This window comes from Conger conger, chromosome 3, assembly GCF_963514075.1.
Source record: "Conger conger chromosome 3, fConCon1.1, whole genome shotgun sequence".
Classification (NCBI taxonomy): Eukaryota; Metazoa; Chordata; class Actinopteri; order Anguilliformes; family Congridae; genus Conger; species Conger conger.
This window is the reverse complement of record NC_083762.1, coordinates 30,873,533-30,891,903: the sequence shown is the minus strand read 5'-3', so window position 1 is coordinate 30,891,903 and position 18,371 is coordinate 30,873,533. Positions and strand designations below refer to the sequence as shown.

Sequence of the window (18,371 nt, the reverse complement as noted above, 5' to 3'; positions counted from 1 at the left end):
TGTGCTCTGCATTTTTATTTGGTTTAACATTCTGCTTGTTTTCTTTCTCCCTCCATGTTAGGATTAGGATTAGCCTTTATGAGGTTTCAAATTAACCACTAGTATAAGTCATAATTGTGTGATATTGATTGCATTGCACATGTATGTGGGTTATGTGATTTAGAAAAACAATGTGACCCTCCCCTGCCATAATCCATGGAATTTTGACCCTCTCCAGCCACGAGCCACTTGTTTTTTTTTGTCCTAAAATATTATTTTACACCGCTGGAATGTACTTGTCACTTCTTCATTCATGCACATGCAGAGTACATCCCTCTTTTAAATCTACCAGCAATGTGCTTTGCCACTTTAAAGACATTAAAGTGAGTTTTCTTAAATTACTTCTAATTCAGAGTTCTCTTTTGCTGCACATTACATTAATTTAGTGAACATGGTTTAGTTCAGCAGATGTGTTCCTTGGTGAATAATTACTGCAATTTTAAAATATTATTGGTGAACTTAGTAAAACAGACACACCTGGAGCCCAGAACCACAACAATGGAAGGATCTTAAAGGAAGCTTACACTGGCCCTCTTGTCAAGACATGAAAAATAATTCTACACCATATTTTTCAACCACTCTTGCCATGGAAACACTGGCTGTGACTTGAATGAATCACCCCGATTGTCCATCAGGTCCGGACTGGGTGAAAATTTTCAAAGAACAAGGAAACGTGTTTTTTAAGAATCAATCTATGTATTTGCTTGTGTGGAATTTGCAAGCTAAAAAATGTAAGATGTTGTGTGATTAGGGAGCGTGATTGGCTCTGCAATAAAACACAGCACACAAAAAAATAAATTAATTAGGAGATGTTACAATTTGAATGTGTTGGAAAGATGGGTATAGAGCCCAATGAAATGGAGGAGGAGGGAGGCTGACCGGGAGCTTTCACAGTCAAAGCCAGTGTTCAGTCAACCTATTTTATTTCTCCAAGGGTCGTTTCTCCTGATGCTTCATTTCTGCCTGCTGACAGGCTTCTCGGTGCATATTGGAAAGCTCTTGTTGCATGCTGAGATGTAATACACAGTGAGAGAATCCGCCTGTGTGTCAGTGTCAATGGTTAAAGCTGCCCAGGCATAGTGGCCCTTTTTTTCCACTGAGCAATACATTGTGCTACAGGGAACAGCATGAGTGATGTCGATTTCAGACACGCTGAACATACTGAACACATGCACGTTATTTTTAAATCTAGGTAAAATGACATGCTTAATCAAGTAGGAACAGTTTTGTTCTGGAATAATCCAAAGTATTTGACAGAACGTTGTGGACACGCCCAAAAATGGGATTTGGATTCTTTAAATCTCAGAAAGGTACGAGGCCAGAGCAAAGGCATGGCCAAACACAGACATACTATACTGGCTGCCGTGCTTCGGGGAGAGTTTATTCAGTTTATGGTCCATGACCCTCTCCCCCCACCCAGGTAAGCAGGTGCAGTTTCAGCCTGTCACAGATGCTCAGGTCCCAATCCAGCTGCCAGCGTATCAACACAGAGGGGATATATCCGCCCCTCTCCACTTAGCCCAGCTGCAAGGACACAGGTGCAAGCTGCTTTGTGGACCAGGACCCACAGCTCTCATTTTGACTGTATACATTGTTTTCCTTGTTGATGTTTGTTCTTCTGTTTAAGGCTGGGGGCGAGGCCGACATATTACTCTCATGACCGCTTGGTGTAAAATTCACTACTTTGAGGGAAATGTGCGGGTGTTGAAGCGGCAAGCCTCCTGAGTTTGTGTTTTCCGTCGATCCGAGGACATCCATTTTTTTGAGAACATTAATCATAGCGCCGAGCAGCAGAGTGCAGCCTGACAGCAGCAGAGGGAGGGAAACAGGCCCAGCTCCTGTGTGACATTTAGGGAAACCGGCCTGTCCGTCACCCTGCCTCCTGTTTCCAAAAGAGAGGAGGTACCCACGTGAGTGCACTGGCGCATGGAATGGAATACCATGACAATGTTTCAGGTGGGAAACAGGACAACTCTTTCAAAAAGTTTCAGATGAAACGTAAAAAAAAAAAAAGCTTTCCACGTCTCACAACATTTCCAAAAAAAAAAAAAAAACATTGTGGTAGAAAAATTGCTATAGAGACTCACAACAAAAAACTATTGTCTCAATAGGAGCAGACTCATCTCCAGACAAAAACAATATATGTAAACCAAACATATAAAATATACATTTGTTTGTACAAGCTATAAAGTGATATAGAGTAAAAAGTGGAAAGACAATGCTTCTGTGAAAACAACGTTTTGTATAGATACTAATTTTCATGAGCTTTTGTGTTGATGTCTTGCATTGTTGCCATAGTGTGGAGAAAGAAGAGATCTGCTCATGATCCAAAACATACAAGCTCATCTGTGGAGCACGGTGGAGGAAGTGTCATGGCTTGGGCTTGCATGGCTGCTTCAGGAGTGGGCTCACTAATCTTTATTGATGATGTAACTCATGATGGTAGCAGCTGGATGAATTCAGAAGTCTACAAAAACATTCTGTCTGCCAACTTATGGAGAAATGTGTCCAAACTAATTGGGAGGAACTTAATTATGCAGCAAGACAATGGTACAAAACATACATAACAAAGGACTTCATCAGGGAGAAAAAATGGAAGTGGAAGATTTTAGACTGGCCAAGTCAATCACCAGACTTTAACCCAAATGACCATGCATTTCACCTCCTGAAGAGGAGATTTAAGAAAAAAAAAAAACCCCAAACAAACAACAACTGAAAGAGGCTGCAGTAAAAGCCTGGAAAAGTATCACAAGAATGCAACAGTTTGTTGATATCAATGGTTTGCAGGCTTAATGCAGTTATTGCAAGCAAGGGATATGCTAGCAAATATGAAGTGTTATTTACTTTCATTTCAATGCTCTCTGTTCCAATACTTTTGCTCATCTAAAAATGGGGTGGTCTGATAAACTACGTAGGTGCTATGTTCTAACACATCTAGGTGTAAATACCAGGAAATAAAATCTGAAATTGTCTTGTGTTCATCTTTTTATCTCAACCCCAAATATATTCAAAACAAAGGAATTGGCCTTGCTGTTCCAAAGCTTTTGGAGGAGACTGGATATATTAGTTCATGCCTACATGATTGAGCAGTCTAATGCATTCACTGTTTCAGCTTGAATATTTCTTTGTCTGGTATTTGGCTACATAGAAAAGATCATAGTCATGCCAAGAAAACAGTTTTTTATTTTTTGGCATTTTCTTTATTTCAAATGAATGATGGTCTTCTTATGAAGTCTGAGTAAAGGGCACAGAGTACTAAACTTATTCCTTAAGCACAGTGTTTCCATAATTTGTGCCAGTACTGTAGCTACATGTAATATTCTTGTCTTTTGACAACCTTGTGCATTTTATTTTCTAATCATTGTGAGATGTCCTCATTGCTATTTTGCGGTATGCAATGCTTTGGCAGATACAGGAATGCAATCAGAATCAAAGCTGAAACGCTTGTTATGCTCGAAGGGTAGCAGATAATCAAAGCAATGGGAAAGCTAATCCTTAAGCCTTTACTGGGTTTTTTTCCCCCCACCTAATGAAATTGGTGGTGGGTGTTGTACTATGGATCAGTTATTGCATCATTGTAACCAGGTGTGTGGTATTGCTGCGGACCGTCCACTAGATACGGTAAAGTGTAATTTCGTTACTGCTAATTTGAACAATCTGAGGTTAGGGCTTGAGCCAGTCTGTTTGTTGCATTGTTAATCACTCGTACTGGTTGCATACCTGTAGAGTGATTGAACGTTTGTTTGAAATTGCTGAGTTTGTCAGGAGTTTGTCGGGAGATTAGCGCTGATTTGATACTGCTTGTGAGCAATTTGTAGGTGCTTTAAATAGGCGTCTTCAGAGCGACGCGAGCGTATATTAGCCTCGCGGTAGTAGTCCTTCGTCATTAGTGCATCATTGTAACCAGGTGTGTGGTATTGCTGCGGACTGTCCAGTAGATACGGTAAAGTGTAATTTCGTTACTGCGAATTTGAACAATCTGAGGTTAGGCCTTGAGCCAGTCTGTTTGTTGTATTGCCGTTTGTTGTATTGTTAATCACTCGTACCGGTTGCATACCTGTAGAGTGATTGAATGTTTGTTTGAAATTGCTGAGTTTGTCAGGAGTTTGTCGGGAGATTAGCGCTGATTTGATACTGCTTGTGAGCAATTTGTAGGTGCTTTAAATAGGCGTCTTCAGAGCGACACCAGCGTATATTAGCCTCGCGGTAGTAGTCCTTCGTCATTAGTGCATCATTGTAACCAGGTGTGTGGTATTGCTGCGGACTGTCCAGTAGATACGGTAAAGTGTAATTTTGTTACTGCGAATTTGAACAATCTGAGGTTAGGGCTTGAGCCAGTCTGTTTGTTGTATTGCCGTTTGTTGTATTGTTAATCACTCGTACTGGTTGCATACCTGTAGAGTGATTGAATGTTTGTTTGAAATTGCTGAGTTTGTCAGGAGTTTGTCGGGAGATTAGCGCTGATTTGATACTGCTTGTGAGCAATTTGTAGGTGCTTTAAATAGGCGTCTTCAGAGCGACACCAGCGTATATTAGCCTCGCGGTAGTAGTCCTTCGTCATTAGTGCATCATTGTAACCAGGTGTGTGGTATTGCTGCGGACCGTCCACTAGATACGGTAAAGTGTAATTTCGTTACTGCTAATTTGAACAATCTGAGGTTAGGGCTTGAGCCAGTCTGTTTGTTGCATTGTTAATCACTCGTACTGGTTGCATACCTGTAGAGTGATTGAACGTTTGTTTGAAATTGCTGAGTTTGTCAGGAGTTTGTCGGGAGATTAGCGCTGATTTGATACTGCTTGTGAGCAATTTGTAGGTGCTTTAAATAGGCGTCTTCAGAGCGACACCAGCGTATATTAGCCTCGCGGTAGTAGTCCTTCGTCATTAGTGCATCATTGTAACCAGGTGTGTGGTATTGCTGCGGACCGTCCACTAGATACGGTAAAGTGTAATTTCGTTACTGCTAATTTGAACAATCTGAGGTTAGGGCTTGAGCCGGTCTGTTTGTTGTATTGCCGTTTGTTGTATTGTTAATCACTCGTACTGGTTGCATACCTGTAGAGTGATTGAACGTTTGTTTGAAATTGCTGAGTTTGTCAGGAGTTTGTCGGGAGATTAGCGCTGATTTGATACTGCTTGTGAGCAATTTGTAGGTGCTTTACATAGGCGTCTTCAGAGCAACGCCAGCGTATATTAGCCTCGCGGTAGTAGTCCTTCGTCATTAGTGCATCATTGTAACCAGGTGTGTGGTATTGCTGCGGACCGTCCACTAGATACGGTAAAGTGTAATTTCGTTACTGCTAATTTGAACAATCTGAGGTTAGGGCTTGAGCCAGTCTGTTTGTTGTATTGCCGTTTGTTGTATTGTTAATCACTCGTACTGGTTGCATACCTGTAGAGTGATTGAACGTTTGTTTGAAATTGCTGAGTTTGTCAGGAGTTTGTCGGGAGATTAGTGCTGATTTGATACTGCTTGTGAGCAATTTGTAGGTGCTTTACATAGGCGTCTTCAGAGCGACGCCAGCGTATATTAGCCTCGCGGTAGTAGTCCTTCGTCATTAGTGCATCATTGTAACCAGGTGTGTGGTATTGCTGCGGACCGTCCACTAGATACGGTAAAGTGTAATTTCGTTACTGCTAATTTGAACAATCTGAGGTTAGGGCTTGAGCCAGTCTGTTTGTTGTATTGCCGTTTGTTGTATTGTTAATCACTCGTACTGGTTGCATACCTGTAGAGTGATTGAACGTTTGTTTGAAATTGCTGAGTTTGTCAGGAGTTTGTCAGGAGATTAGCGCTGATTTGATACTGCTTGTGAGCAATTTGTAGGTGCTTTACATAGGCGTCTTCAGAGCGACGCCAGCGTATATTAGCCTCGCGGTAGTAGTCCTTCGTCATTAGTGCATCATTGTAACCAGGTGTGTGGTATTGCTGCGGACCGTCCACTAGATACGGTAAAGTGTAATTTCGTTACTGCTAATTTGAACAATCTGAGGTTAGGGCTTGAGCCAGTCTGTTTGTTGTATTGCCGTTTGTTGTATTGTTAATCACTCGTACTGGTTGCATACCTGTAGAGTGATTGAACGTTTGTTTGAAATTGCTGAGTTTGTCAGGAGTTTGTCGGGAGATTAGTGCTGATTTGATACTGCTTGTGAGCAATTTGTAGGTGCTTTACATAGGCGTCTTCAGAGCGACGCCAGCGTATATTAGCCTCGCGGTAGTAGTCCTTCGTCATTAGTGCATCATTGTAACCAGGTGTGTGGTATTGCTGCGGACCGTCCACTAGATACGGTAAAGTGTAATTTCGTTACTGCTAATTTGAACAATCTGAGGTTAGGGCTTGAGCCAGTCTGTTTGTTGTATTGCCGTTTGTTGTATTGTTAATCACTCGTACTGGTTGCATACCTGTAGAGTGATTGAACGTTTGTTTGAAATTGCTGAGTTTGTCAGGAGTTTGTCAGGAGATTAGCGCTGATTTGATACTGCTTGTGAGCAATTTGTAGGTGCTTTACATAGGCGTCTTCAGAGCGACGCCAGCGTATATTAGCCTCGCGGTAGTAGTCCTTCGTCATTAGTGCATCATTGTAACCAGGTGTGTGGTATTGCTGCGGACCGTCCACTAGATACGGTAAAGTGTAATTTCGTTACTGCTAATTTGAACAATCTGAGGTTAGGGCTTGAGCCAGTCTGTTTGTTGTATTGCCGTTTGTTGTATTGTTAATCACTCGTACTGGTTGCATACCTGTAGAGTGATTGAACGTTTGTTTGAAATTGCTGAGTTTGTCAGGAGTTTGTCGGGAGATTAGTGCTGATTTGATACTGCTTGTGAGCAATTTGTAGGTGCTTTACATAGGCGTCTTCAGAGCGACGCCAGCGTATATTAGCCTCGCGGTAGTAGTCCTTCGTCATTAGTGCATCATTGTAACCAGGTGTGTGGTATTGCTGCGGACCGTCCACTAGATACGGTAAAGTGTAATTTCGTTACTGCTAATTTGAACAATCTGAGGTTAGGGCTTGAGCCAGTCTGTTTGTTGTATTGCCGTTTGTTGTATTGTTAATCACTCGTACTGGTTGCATACCTGTAGAGTGATTGAACGTTTGTTTGAAATTGCTGAGTTTGTCAGGAGTTTGTCGGGAGATTAGCGCTGATTTGATACTGCTTGTGAGCAATTTGTAGGTGCTTTACATAGGCGTCTTCAGAGCGACGCCAGCGTATATTAGCCTCGCGGTAGTAGTCCTTCGTCATTAGTGCATCATTGTAACCAGGTGTGTGGTATTGCTGCGGACCGTCCACTAGATACGGTAAAGTGTAATTTCGTTACTGCTAATTTGAACAATCTGAGGTTAGGGCTTGAGCCAGTCTGTTTGTTGTATTGCCGTTTGTTGTATTGTTAATCACTCGTACTGGTTGCATACCTGTAGAGTGATTGAACGTTTGTTTGAAATTGCTGAGTTTGTCAGGAGTTTGTCGGGAGATTAGCGCTGATTTGATACTGCTTGTGAGCAATTTGTAGGTGCTTTACATAGGCGTCTTCAGAGCAACGCCAGCGTATATTAGCCTCGCGGTAGTAGTCCTTCGTCATTAGTGCATCATTGTAACCAGGTGTGTGGTATTGCTGCGGACCGTCCACTAGATACGGTAAAGTGTAATTTCGTTACTGCTAATTTGAACAATCTGAGGTTAGGGCTTGAGCCAGTCTGTTTGTTGTATTGCCGTTTGTTGTATTGTTAATCACTCGTACTGGTTGCATACCTGTAGAGTGATTGAACGTTTGTTTGAAATTGCTGAGTTTGTCAGGAGTTTGTCGGGAGATTAGCGCTGATTTGATACTGCTTGTGAGCAATTTGTAGGTGCTTTACATAGGCGTCTTCAGAGCAACGCCAGCGTATATTAGCCTCGCGGTAGTAGTCCTTCGTCATTAGTGCATCATTGTAACCAGGTGTGTGGTATTGCTGCGGACCGTCCACTAGATACGGTAAAGTGTAATTTCGTTACTGCTAATTTGAACAATCTGAGGTTAGGGCTTGAGCCAGTCTGTTTGTTGTATTGCCGTTTGTTGTATTGTTAATCACTCGTACTGGTTGCATACCTGTAGAGTGATTGAACGTTTGTTTGAAATTGCTGAGTTTGTCAGGAGTTTGTCGGGAGATTAGCGCTGATTTGATACTGCTTGTGAGCAATTTGTAGGTGCTTTACATAGGCGTCTTCAGAGCGACGCCAGCGTCGCTCCGTCCCAGTTTGCTATGCTGTTATGTTTCACCCCATCCCAGTGTGCTCTCTCCCCCGAAGACACCCCCTGCGACGTGGGCCTCCACGGTGTCGGAACTCCTCCAACCTCAGCTACCCCCCACTCACCCCCTGTAAGGACTTTGCTGTCACAGGGGGACTATGGAACTGCCAGTCTGCCACTCGGAAGGCTGACTTCATCCCTGCGTATGCCTCCCTCCAGTCCCTACATTTCCTTGCCCTAACTGAGACCTGGATCACACCTGACAACACCGCCACTCCCGCTGCCCTCTCATCCTCCTTCTCCTTCTCGCACACTCCCCGGCCTTCTGGCCGTGGCGGTGGTACTGGTCTTTTAATTTCCCCCTCGTTGAAATTCTCTGTTCTCCCCCTCTCTGACCTGTCCATATCCACTTTTGAATTCCATTCTGTTGTAGTATCCTACCCTACTAACCTTTTTATTGCAGTTATCTATCGCCCTCCAGGGCCCCTGGGAAGCTTCCTTGATGAGCTAGACACCCTTCTCAGCTCCTTCCCTGAGGATGACACCCTGCTGATTCTCCTTGGAGACTTCAACATCCACCTTGAAGCCTCCCAGGCTGCTGCCTTCCTACCGCTACTCCACTCCTTCGGCCTCTCCCTGCAACACTCTCCTCCAACCCACAAGGCAGGCAATGTCCTAGACCTTGTCTTTGTGAGGAACTGCTCATGCTCTGATTTCACGGTTACCCCTCTGCATACATCTGATCACCACTTCATCTCATTCTCCCTCCCTCTTCCTCCCCATCCCCCTCCCCCTCCTCCCACCTACCCTTCCTCAGCCCGCCGTAACCTCCGCTCCCTCTCACCCTCTTCCTTTGCCACCACTGTCACCGCCTCACTCCCCCCTCTCGAATCCTTCTCCAAACTCCCCGCTGACTCTGCATCTGCCGCCCTTCTTTCATCTCTCTCCTCTGCTTTTGACTCCCTCTGTCCCCCTGTCTCAAAGCCGCCTCGCACATCCCCCCCGTCCCCTTGGATATCTGACACCCTCCGTACCTCCAGGGCCAGCCTCCGCACAGCGGAGAGGAAGTGGGGGATATCCAGAGACGCTTCAGACCTCACAACTTACCAGTCTCTCCTGGCAGCATTCTCTTCCGCTGTCACTGCCGCCAAAGCTAAATACTATCAAACACAAATTCAGAACTCCGGTTCTAACCCCCCGAAACTCTATTTTCTCCTCTCTCCTCAACGCACCGGCTCCTCCTCCTCAGTCCTCCTTCGCTGCTGATGACTTTGCTGATTTCTTCGATGAGAAGGTCACAGTCATCCGCAGATCCTTTACAACCACTGCCCCCCTCACTGTGCCCTTCCCCCCCCCCCCCCCCCCCCTCTAGGCCCATCCCTTCCTTTTCCACTTTCTCCCCCCTTACAGACTCTGATGTTTCTCAACTCCTGCTCTCCCACCGCCCCACAACCTGTGCCCTTGACCCTATCCCCTCTTCTCCAAACTATCACACCTGACATTCTCCCATTTGTCACCTCCCTTGTCAACTCCTCCCTGTCTTCCGGCTGTTTTCCGGCATCCTCCAAGAGGGCCCACATCACTCCGCTGCTAAAAAAGCCTATTCTGGATCCCTCCATCATCCAGAACTACCGCCTGGTATCTCTTCTTCCTTTCCTTTCTAAAACTATAGAACGAGCCGCTTCTACTCAACTTTCTTCCTTCTTTTCTAACAACAACCTGCTAGACCTCCATCAGTCTGGCTTCAGATCGGGCCACTCGACAGACTGCGCTCTTCTCCGTCAGTGAGTCACTCCATGCCGCACGAGCAGCCTCCCTCTCCTCCTCATTCTTCTAGATCTCTCTGCTGCCTTCGACACTGTGGATCACTCCATCCTCCTGTTTGCCCTGTCAGCAACGGGCATCTGTGGCACAGCCCTAGACTGGATTGAGTCCTACCTCTCTGGTCGCTCCTTCCAGGTTGCCTGGGCTGGTTCGGTATCGACACCTTGGCCCCTCGCCACAGGAGTTCCCCAGGGCTCAGTCCTAGGCCCGCTTCTTTTTTCTCTTTACACTCGCTCCCTTGGCCCTGTGATCACTGCACATGGGCTATCCTATCACTGCTACCCAACTCTTCGTCTCGTTCCCGCCGTCTGATACGCAGGTTTCAGCCCGTATCTCTGCTTGCCTGAGGGACATCCAGAGCTGGATGGACAACCACCATCTAAAGCTCAACCCAGGCAAGACTGAAATGATATTAATACCTCTCCCCATCTGGATCTCTCCATTTCCCTCGGGGATACCACACTCACGCCGTCACCCAGTGCAAGGAACCTCGGCGTGGTGATGGACAGCAGACTGTCCCTTTCCGAGAACATTGCGGCGGTGACCCGGTCTTGCAGGTTCTTCCTATACAACATACGGAGAATCCGCCCCTTTCTCACCCCCTACTCGACCCAGCTCCTGGTCCAAGCGATGGTTCTGTCCCGCCTGGACTACTGCAATTCCCTCTTGGCTGGCCTCCCCGCATCCGCCATCAGACCCCTCCAACTTATCCAGAATGCAGCAGCTCGTCTGGTCTTCAACCTTCCCAAATACTCGCACGTCACCCCCCTGCTTACTACCCTCCACTGGCTGCCTGTCATGACTTGCATCAAATTCAAAACATTGGTGCTAGCCTTCCAAGCAGTTAAAGGGTCTTCCCCAGCTTATCTACAAAAAATCATCAGACCCTACACCCCTGCCAGACCTCTTCGTTCAGCCTCCACAAGCCGCTTGGCACCTCCCCCTCTCCGAACCTTCACCTCACGCTCACGACTGCTGTCTGTTCTGGCTCCACGGTGGTGGAACGAACTCCCCGTTGAGGTCAGAACTGTAGAATCTCTCCCCACCTTCAAACGCAAGCTGAAGACACACCTCTTCAAGCAGCACCTCTCCCCATCCCTCCCTACCTCCATGTGAACCTTAATTGTTGTCTCTGTGACTTGCTTTGTGTATCGGTATTTTTTAGTTGGCTAGGTAAGCAGTGTTTTGATAGTTAACTTTGGTCACTTTTGCTCTTTGTTTCTTGTTTAAAAAAAATAAATAAAATAATAATAATAAAATTGGCCCTCGTCCTTATCTTTGTTGTACAGGTAGCAGTTCAAATTGTACTTCCCTCTCGGGTCTTTCAGCGAACTTATCCCTGGTTATGGATATGCACTTTGTTGTACCTCGCTCTGGATAAGAGCGTCTGCCAAATGCCAATAATGTAATGTAATGTCTCCATCAGTTTGTTTGTCACACTGTAGTACTATGTGTCCAACTTGGCTCTGTTTGACCTACAACTAATGCTAGCGGCCTGGAGCCATCACAGATGTAGCATGTATAGTAAATCATTTATTTATTTCATGTTTAAATATGGCTGGACTACGCAAATCCAGAACAGATGTGGGCTACACCGTTTGGCCTGCCTTCATCACTAGCTCATAAAGCATAATATTTGTAGGTACAGCAACTTAACTGGTTAACAAAGTAACGTATCTTACTTTGTGTAGGCTATTCATTAGATAGTTATCAACGTAGATCTATCATAGATACGCTGGTTTATAAAAGCACAATGAAATGAACATATTAATTCACAAATTATAATTAGATTCCTAGCTAGTTTTAAAATGTTCTTGGGGTATTGTACATGTTGCTTAGCTTAGGATATAGCTAATACAATATAACACATTTATTGTCCACAACTGAGCATTTTTTATTTCAACGTTTTTCTGAAAAGGAACCAAACACAAGCATCGTCCTAATCAGCAGGTCAAACTATTTTCATCTTATTAGGCTTTAGAAAATCAGCCCCAATAAAGTTGATTTCTTTTGCTGAGATATCACTGAAACGCTGATAACAAGCATAGGGTCACACCAAACTGGTGTTGTTTAAAGTGATTTCCATTGTACTTATTGTAAATTGCTCTGGACCATCTACTTTTTTTCGTGATTTGATTGTATTTCCCAATATGAAGACATGGGTAGCTGCAATATGGCCTGGTTCTGCAATCTCCTACAATTGCTCCACAGCAATTTTAGCTGAGTCTTATCCATTCAAGCTAGTCTTATCCATTTAAGGCTTACCTGTATTCATACTACCGGAGGCGTCGAGTAGGCTAATTGTTGCCTGACCAATGAAAGCAAAGGTGGCGACAGCACATGTGAGTGGGGGGCAACATACCATTTTTAAATGTACTATTTTTTTTCTTTCTTTTCCACTGTGCACTGGTTTTTTTTGTAATCTGGGTATCATAATTGCATCCGTCCTGACATTTCACAAATGGGCCTCTCAGAGAATTCACTCTCCGTTCCTCTTGATGGAGGAAGGGGGAGTGAACTGAGCGGCGCTGTGGGCCAGACTGGGTATTGCTGCAGGTATATTCTGCATAGGACTCGCAAAGTGAAAAATGAGATGCTAATAAAAGATCTGGCAGGAGCCCTTAATGCACCCGTCTGTGCATTAGGTGTACACAAGGGCTTTGGGTACTCTGCATTATCTTCCTGAGGGCAGCATAATAAGAAGGAAACCAAACCACAGAAAGCCCACATGTCTCTCAGTTTCCTCTGATAGCCTTGTTGCATATAGCCTGTTGGTGCTTGTTTACCTTCGAAAGCAATGTGAAGTATACTTTCTCAGTGTGTCGGCTGTAAGGGATTATTAAGATTATATCAGCTTTTACTTGTATGTTCACATATTTAATAAGTTGTATTTCTGTGAGTTGAAAATGCACAAAAGTATTCAACAGATTTATAACTGCTATCTACAAATCCATATTAACTAGCAATGTATTTGAAATGTTGTGTGCAATAACAATTCTAACGAATACCTGCGTTGTGGCACATTGGCAGTGCAAAGAATGATGAAGTCTTAGGTCTTGATTCCAGGTGTTGCACTTGCATCTTGTTTTGCTCTTGTCTTAACATGAGGACAAAAGAAGCATCAATGTCAGTAAAACAGGCCGTGGCTAAAAAACCTGAAATAAAATAAATTGATCTGTGGCATAGCCAAAACATCAGGTGTGCCAAAATCAACTGTTTAATACATTAAGATGCAAGAATGCATTAATGAGCAGAGCAATAGCAAACAACCTGGTAGACCACAGAAGACAACTGTATGGGATGACAGAAGAAGTAAAGGAAAGGAGAAAGAAAGAAAGGAACTGCTCAAGAACTTAAAGCATCCCCCTCATCTGTGAAACATGGAGGTAGTGTTAAGGCTTGTACATTCCCACGCCATTTGACACCCCTGGAAGGGAGATGCGCCGTTTCCAGAGTTATCCCCATTGTTTGCCCCATAGAGAAAGAGTGGCAACACGAATACAAAATAAATACTAAAGTCTTCGCCCTTCCCCCTCACGGGTTCCCGACAAAAATAATGAACTAAAATAAAAAAGGCAAAAGGAAAGTAAGTAAGTCAGGAAGTAAGACCGAGTGACAGCTTTTCAGTTCGCTGCTCGAAGCTGGTCCCTTTTCAGCCTGCCAGCTCCACTGTTTTTCAGCTGCATCTTTCTTTCAAATGCTGTGACAAACTGAAGGATAAACAAAGTCAAACAAAACTCCACCACAAAAATTGGCACTCTCGAGTGATCTCCTGTACTGTGGAAACAAGCACACCTTAAGCACCTGGGCTGATTAGTTAATGCAACCCAGGTGTGTGTGCCCTCTCCATCAGTAGGCGGGGCCACACTAGCCAATAGAATATTGTATTTAGAAATGCAGGGTAAATTCCAAAGTTGCATTTTACACTAATTTACTTGCGTTCAGAAGAAAATAATCAGCAGTACAAAGACAAATTTAAAAGACCACCATGACAACTTGAATAACCTGTTAACTTACAAGACAGCACCTGATCACATTATGATCAGGGCGGTAGTAGCAAATAAAAAGGTGGGTAAACCCAAGACCCCTGATCTCAGCTGTGCATCGCAGGCCAGCATGGGAGCCAGCATGGGAGAAAAATGTAAAAAAATTATTAAACAACAAATTATTATTAATAACATTATTATTATATCACCATACACTGAACTGCCTTTTAAACTATGCCGCAGTGGTCGAAAATACTTTCTTTTCAAAGACAGTCCAGGTTCAGAAGCCACCAAACAGGAACAACATAGGATAAGCAGATCATCAGGAAGGGACAGGCGAAGGTCATAATCCGGGCAGACAAGGCAATGGAGAGAAGGCGAGACAGTCAAGCTAAGAGCTTAGACCAAGGGGGGGTGTACTACGAAATGAGATTATGAGGTTAGCGAGGTAACTTGAGCTCTAACCCTGGGTTGTCCGTACTATGAATCTTAGTTACTTTAAATCATTGTATATCACTGAGGTAGTGTATGCTGTGCGGTAATTTGGTCCGTGGCAGCTTATATTCAGGCTATCGGCTTGAAACATATAAAAGCACTGCCCTTTGACCAATCAACTTTGACAAATAATGTTGAAATTTGGTATCTTCCATCTCTGTCCAAGTCTCCAACTGGGCATTAGTCTGCCATTAGGGGCTGCTATACCAGCTATTGGAACATGTGCAGGATTCCAAAGAGTGTATCTTTGGCTATGATTAATGGAAAATCCTTCATCCTATAACTTCAACTTTGCTTTAAGAAATAATGTTAGCAACATTTAGATTTTCCACCATTTAGAATTTTCTCAAACAAATTTTTGCTTCTACAAAATTGATCCAATCTTTTTTTATTTATTCAGCCATGAATAACTCCATGTTTCAGTTTCTCCAAGACATGGCTATCAATTGTTACGGGCATGGCCATTTTTACTAAAACAAATGAAAATGAAAAAAGTCATAAGTTGCTACTACCCCATGACACTTGAGAAGCCTTTGGGGGGCACTATATTGTATCTTTGACTATGGTAAATGGAAAATACTACAACTTATATTAGTAGATCCTACTCCTTCTGATGAATAACTTTACCTCAAGTAACAACGTTAGCAACCATTTAGATTTTCAGCCATTTTGATTTTTTTTCAAAAACACATTTTTTTCTAGAAAGTTCATCTGACAAAGAGCATGTCGGGAGTAAACCCAATAAAAGCTATCACTTTGATTGAAATACGGGCTAAAGAGCTGTTTCATCTATTGCCTGGTAAGCAGCCGGAATGTTTTTTATTATTATTATTATTGATAACGTCCTAAGCTTTGTCCAGTGACTATTGCTTTTATTTGGGAATTTAAATCACTATAATGTTTTTTTTTGGATATGACTTGAAAAACAGGATTCATTCAGATCTTACAATTTAATGCACGTTTTAACCCTATTCTTAGTTTTTATTCTATTGGATATATCAGAAATGAAAACAAGTATGTGCCACATTATACAATTATACATTCATTATCCTAACGCGCTTATCCTGAACAGGGTTTCAGGGGGGCTGGAGCCTATCCCAGCATACATTGGTCGAAAGGCAGGAATACACCCTGGACAGGTCGCCAGTCCATCACAGGGCACACACACCATTCACTCACACTCTCATACCTACGGGCAATTTAGACTCTCCAATCAGCCTAACCTGCATGTCTTTGGACTGTGGGAGGAAACCGGAGTACCCGGAGGAAACCCATGCAAGCACGGGGAGAACATGCAAACTCCAATCAGGGGGCAAATGGAGTATCATCAAGGGGCAAATGTAGTTGGCTTTAAAGGGAATAGAAAATGACATTCTAATTGGTTTATTGCATGTTATGCCTGAGACAAACCTAATAGTAATTTTGCCATCCCTTTTGAACCTTGCACCTTAATTTGGCCTTGAGCTATCCAATGTGAAACGTGCATCTGACCATGCCCTAAATGGACTTGCGTGCCGCAATTTAGGCTATGTTCTTAGACTATGAAGATAGAGGCCGTAATGTTTTGATTGTACTATCAGCATTAATAAATGCATCCATTGATATTTCAGTTATATAAAAGGACAAACAACACTTGCATGGAAGTAACATTCCCTCAAGGTGAGGATTATTATTATCCACTATGATATGACGAGAGCACAGATTCTTTTTTCCTATGAATTCACTTACTGTGGATATGCAGCATCTATCATTGTCCTTCTTTCCTTGATTTTTGCCATAACTGGCTGAAGCCAAAATATCTCTGATATAGTTACTGAGGATGTTTTGCACTATGGAAAATTAGTTTGCGCTGAGACTCAGGGATTTATGGACATTCAGTATACATGTTCTTGTGTTGGAACATATGCCTCTCTGGTCCTTCACAGCTCACTGTGGATTGAAATTGAGAATTCATGTTTTGGTCCAAAAATGGCTTGAAAGCTCATACTCTGATGTGATGCCAAATTGCAAATGTGCACTTGCTGTAAATGTGGTATAGACTGCCTTTTACCACTTTCATTTTCTCAATTTCAGCTGAGCACATTAATGGTTTACAATCTTAGGACAGCAGCTGTATTGATGTATTGATGCATTTATTTATTTATTGAGGGTTCCTATTTATTTTGCTGAATTATTTCAAGACTTTGATTGGTCAAAAGGTGGTGCTATAATCACCTTTCAAATTCAAAATGAAAAAAAAGAATAAGAATGGGCATGAAATCGTCACCCTTTTGCCTAGAGAACTGAAATTGTCAGAATATGTCAGTTAAAATGACAAATCTTGCATTCGTACCTGCCACTGATTCTGTAGTTGGCCCACTCTGTTATCCCACAGCATTGTCCTCAAGACTTATGATGTTTATTTATGACTTATGATGTGGAAAGCCATTTTTAAATTGACTGATGGAAGGCCCAATAAAGTTATAATATTCTTTCTGAGCCTCTCAGTTAATGTTCACATCAACCATCAGAATGGGGAAGAAATTTAATCTAAGTGACTTTGACCGTGGAATGATTGTTGGTGGCAGAGGTGGTTTGAGTCTCAGAAATTGCTGATGTCCTGGGATTTTCATGCAAACTAGTCTCAAGTTTGCAAAGCATGGTGCAATAAACCAAAAAATCCAATGAGCAGCAGTTCTGTAGATAGAAACGCCTTGTTAATGAGAGACATCAGAGGAGAATGGCCAGACTGGTCAAAAGGTGACAGTAATGCAAATAGCCACACATTACAACAGTGGTATGCAGAAGAGCATCTCTCGACACAGCATATCATAACTCTAAGTGGATAGGCTACTGTGTACATACAATGTCTTATCTCTCTCTCTCTCTCTCTCTCTCTCTCTCTCTCTCTCTCTCTCTCTCAGAACAAGAAGAGTGTGTTAATTGCACAGACGAGTGTCGAGTGCTTGGGCATTCTGACAGGTGCTGGATGCCACAGTTTGCAGCAGGGAATCAGGCGGAAGGCACAGACTATCGCACCAACGTGTTCGTACCGGCTGGAATGGAGGCGGTGATGGAGTCCGAGGCTTATGAGACGGTAAGCTCCACTGGAAAAAAGACTTTCTGCACCTTTGGGAAGGACAGACGGGACCACACCATCCTGGTGGCCAATGTCAAACCTTACCTGAAAGCCAAGCGTGCCCTGAGCCCCTTGCTGCAGGAGGTCCCTTCACCGTCCTGTAGCCCCGCCGAAACATGCATGGCCTCGTGCACCCACGGGAAAGGGCTGACAGAGTGCAGTGAGGTAGACCCAGGAAGTAGCCATTACGGGCCACCTGACGGACAGTATCTATCGCCCTGTAAACAGCTGAGAGAGCCCCCCTACGTGACCCCCCACCCTGAGCACTCCAGTGAGGTGGGCCCCGGCGTGCTGGAGCCGTTGGAGCATGGAGGTCGCCAGTTCCGCCCGGTGGGGGTGGATTCTGATCGGGTAGTCAGACATCTCGACAAGCTTTTACAGGACTGCAGAGGAAGTGAAGCCACACCTGTCAGGAAGTAAAAAAAAAAATTATATATATATATATATATATATATATATATATATATATATATATATATATATATATAGATTCATAGTGCAGTCTGTAAGTATTTGGACTTTGGACAGTGACTGTTGTTTTGTTCCAGCACATTGCATTTGAAATTGAATACTGAATATGAGCTTCCTTGACTTTCATTGGTACAACTCTGTTCCTCATGATATTGAACGCCCTCTTATACCTACACTAAGGAAGCAATTGAACATACTTGACTAATCAGAA

The 18,371-nt window shown here is 43.5% G+C and overlaps 1 protein-coding gene across 1 annotated transcript in view; it reads left to right on the top strand.

The window, feature by feature from the left end:
- Positions 1–18,109, top strand: part of LOC133124389 (protocadherin-17-like) — an 89,187-nt gene extending 71,078 nt beyond the window's left edge. The window contains exon 4 of the mRNA XM_061235552.1: positions 17,475–18,109. Coding sequence (XP_061091536.1) covers positions 17,475–18,109 — 635 coding nt within the window. The remainder of the gene's footprint in view (positions 1–17,474) is intronic.
- The last annotated feature ends 262 nt before the right edge of the window (positions 18,110–18,371 follow it).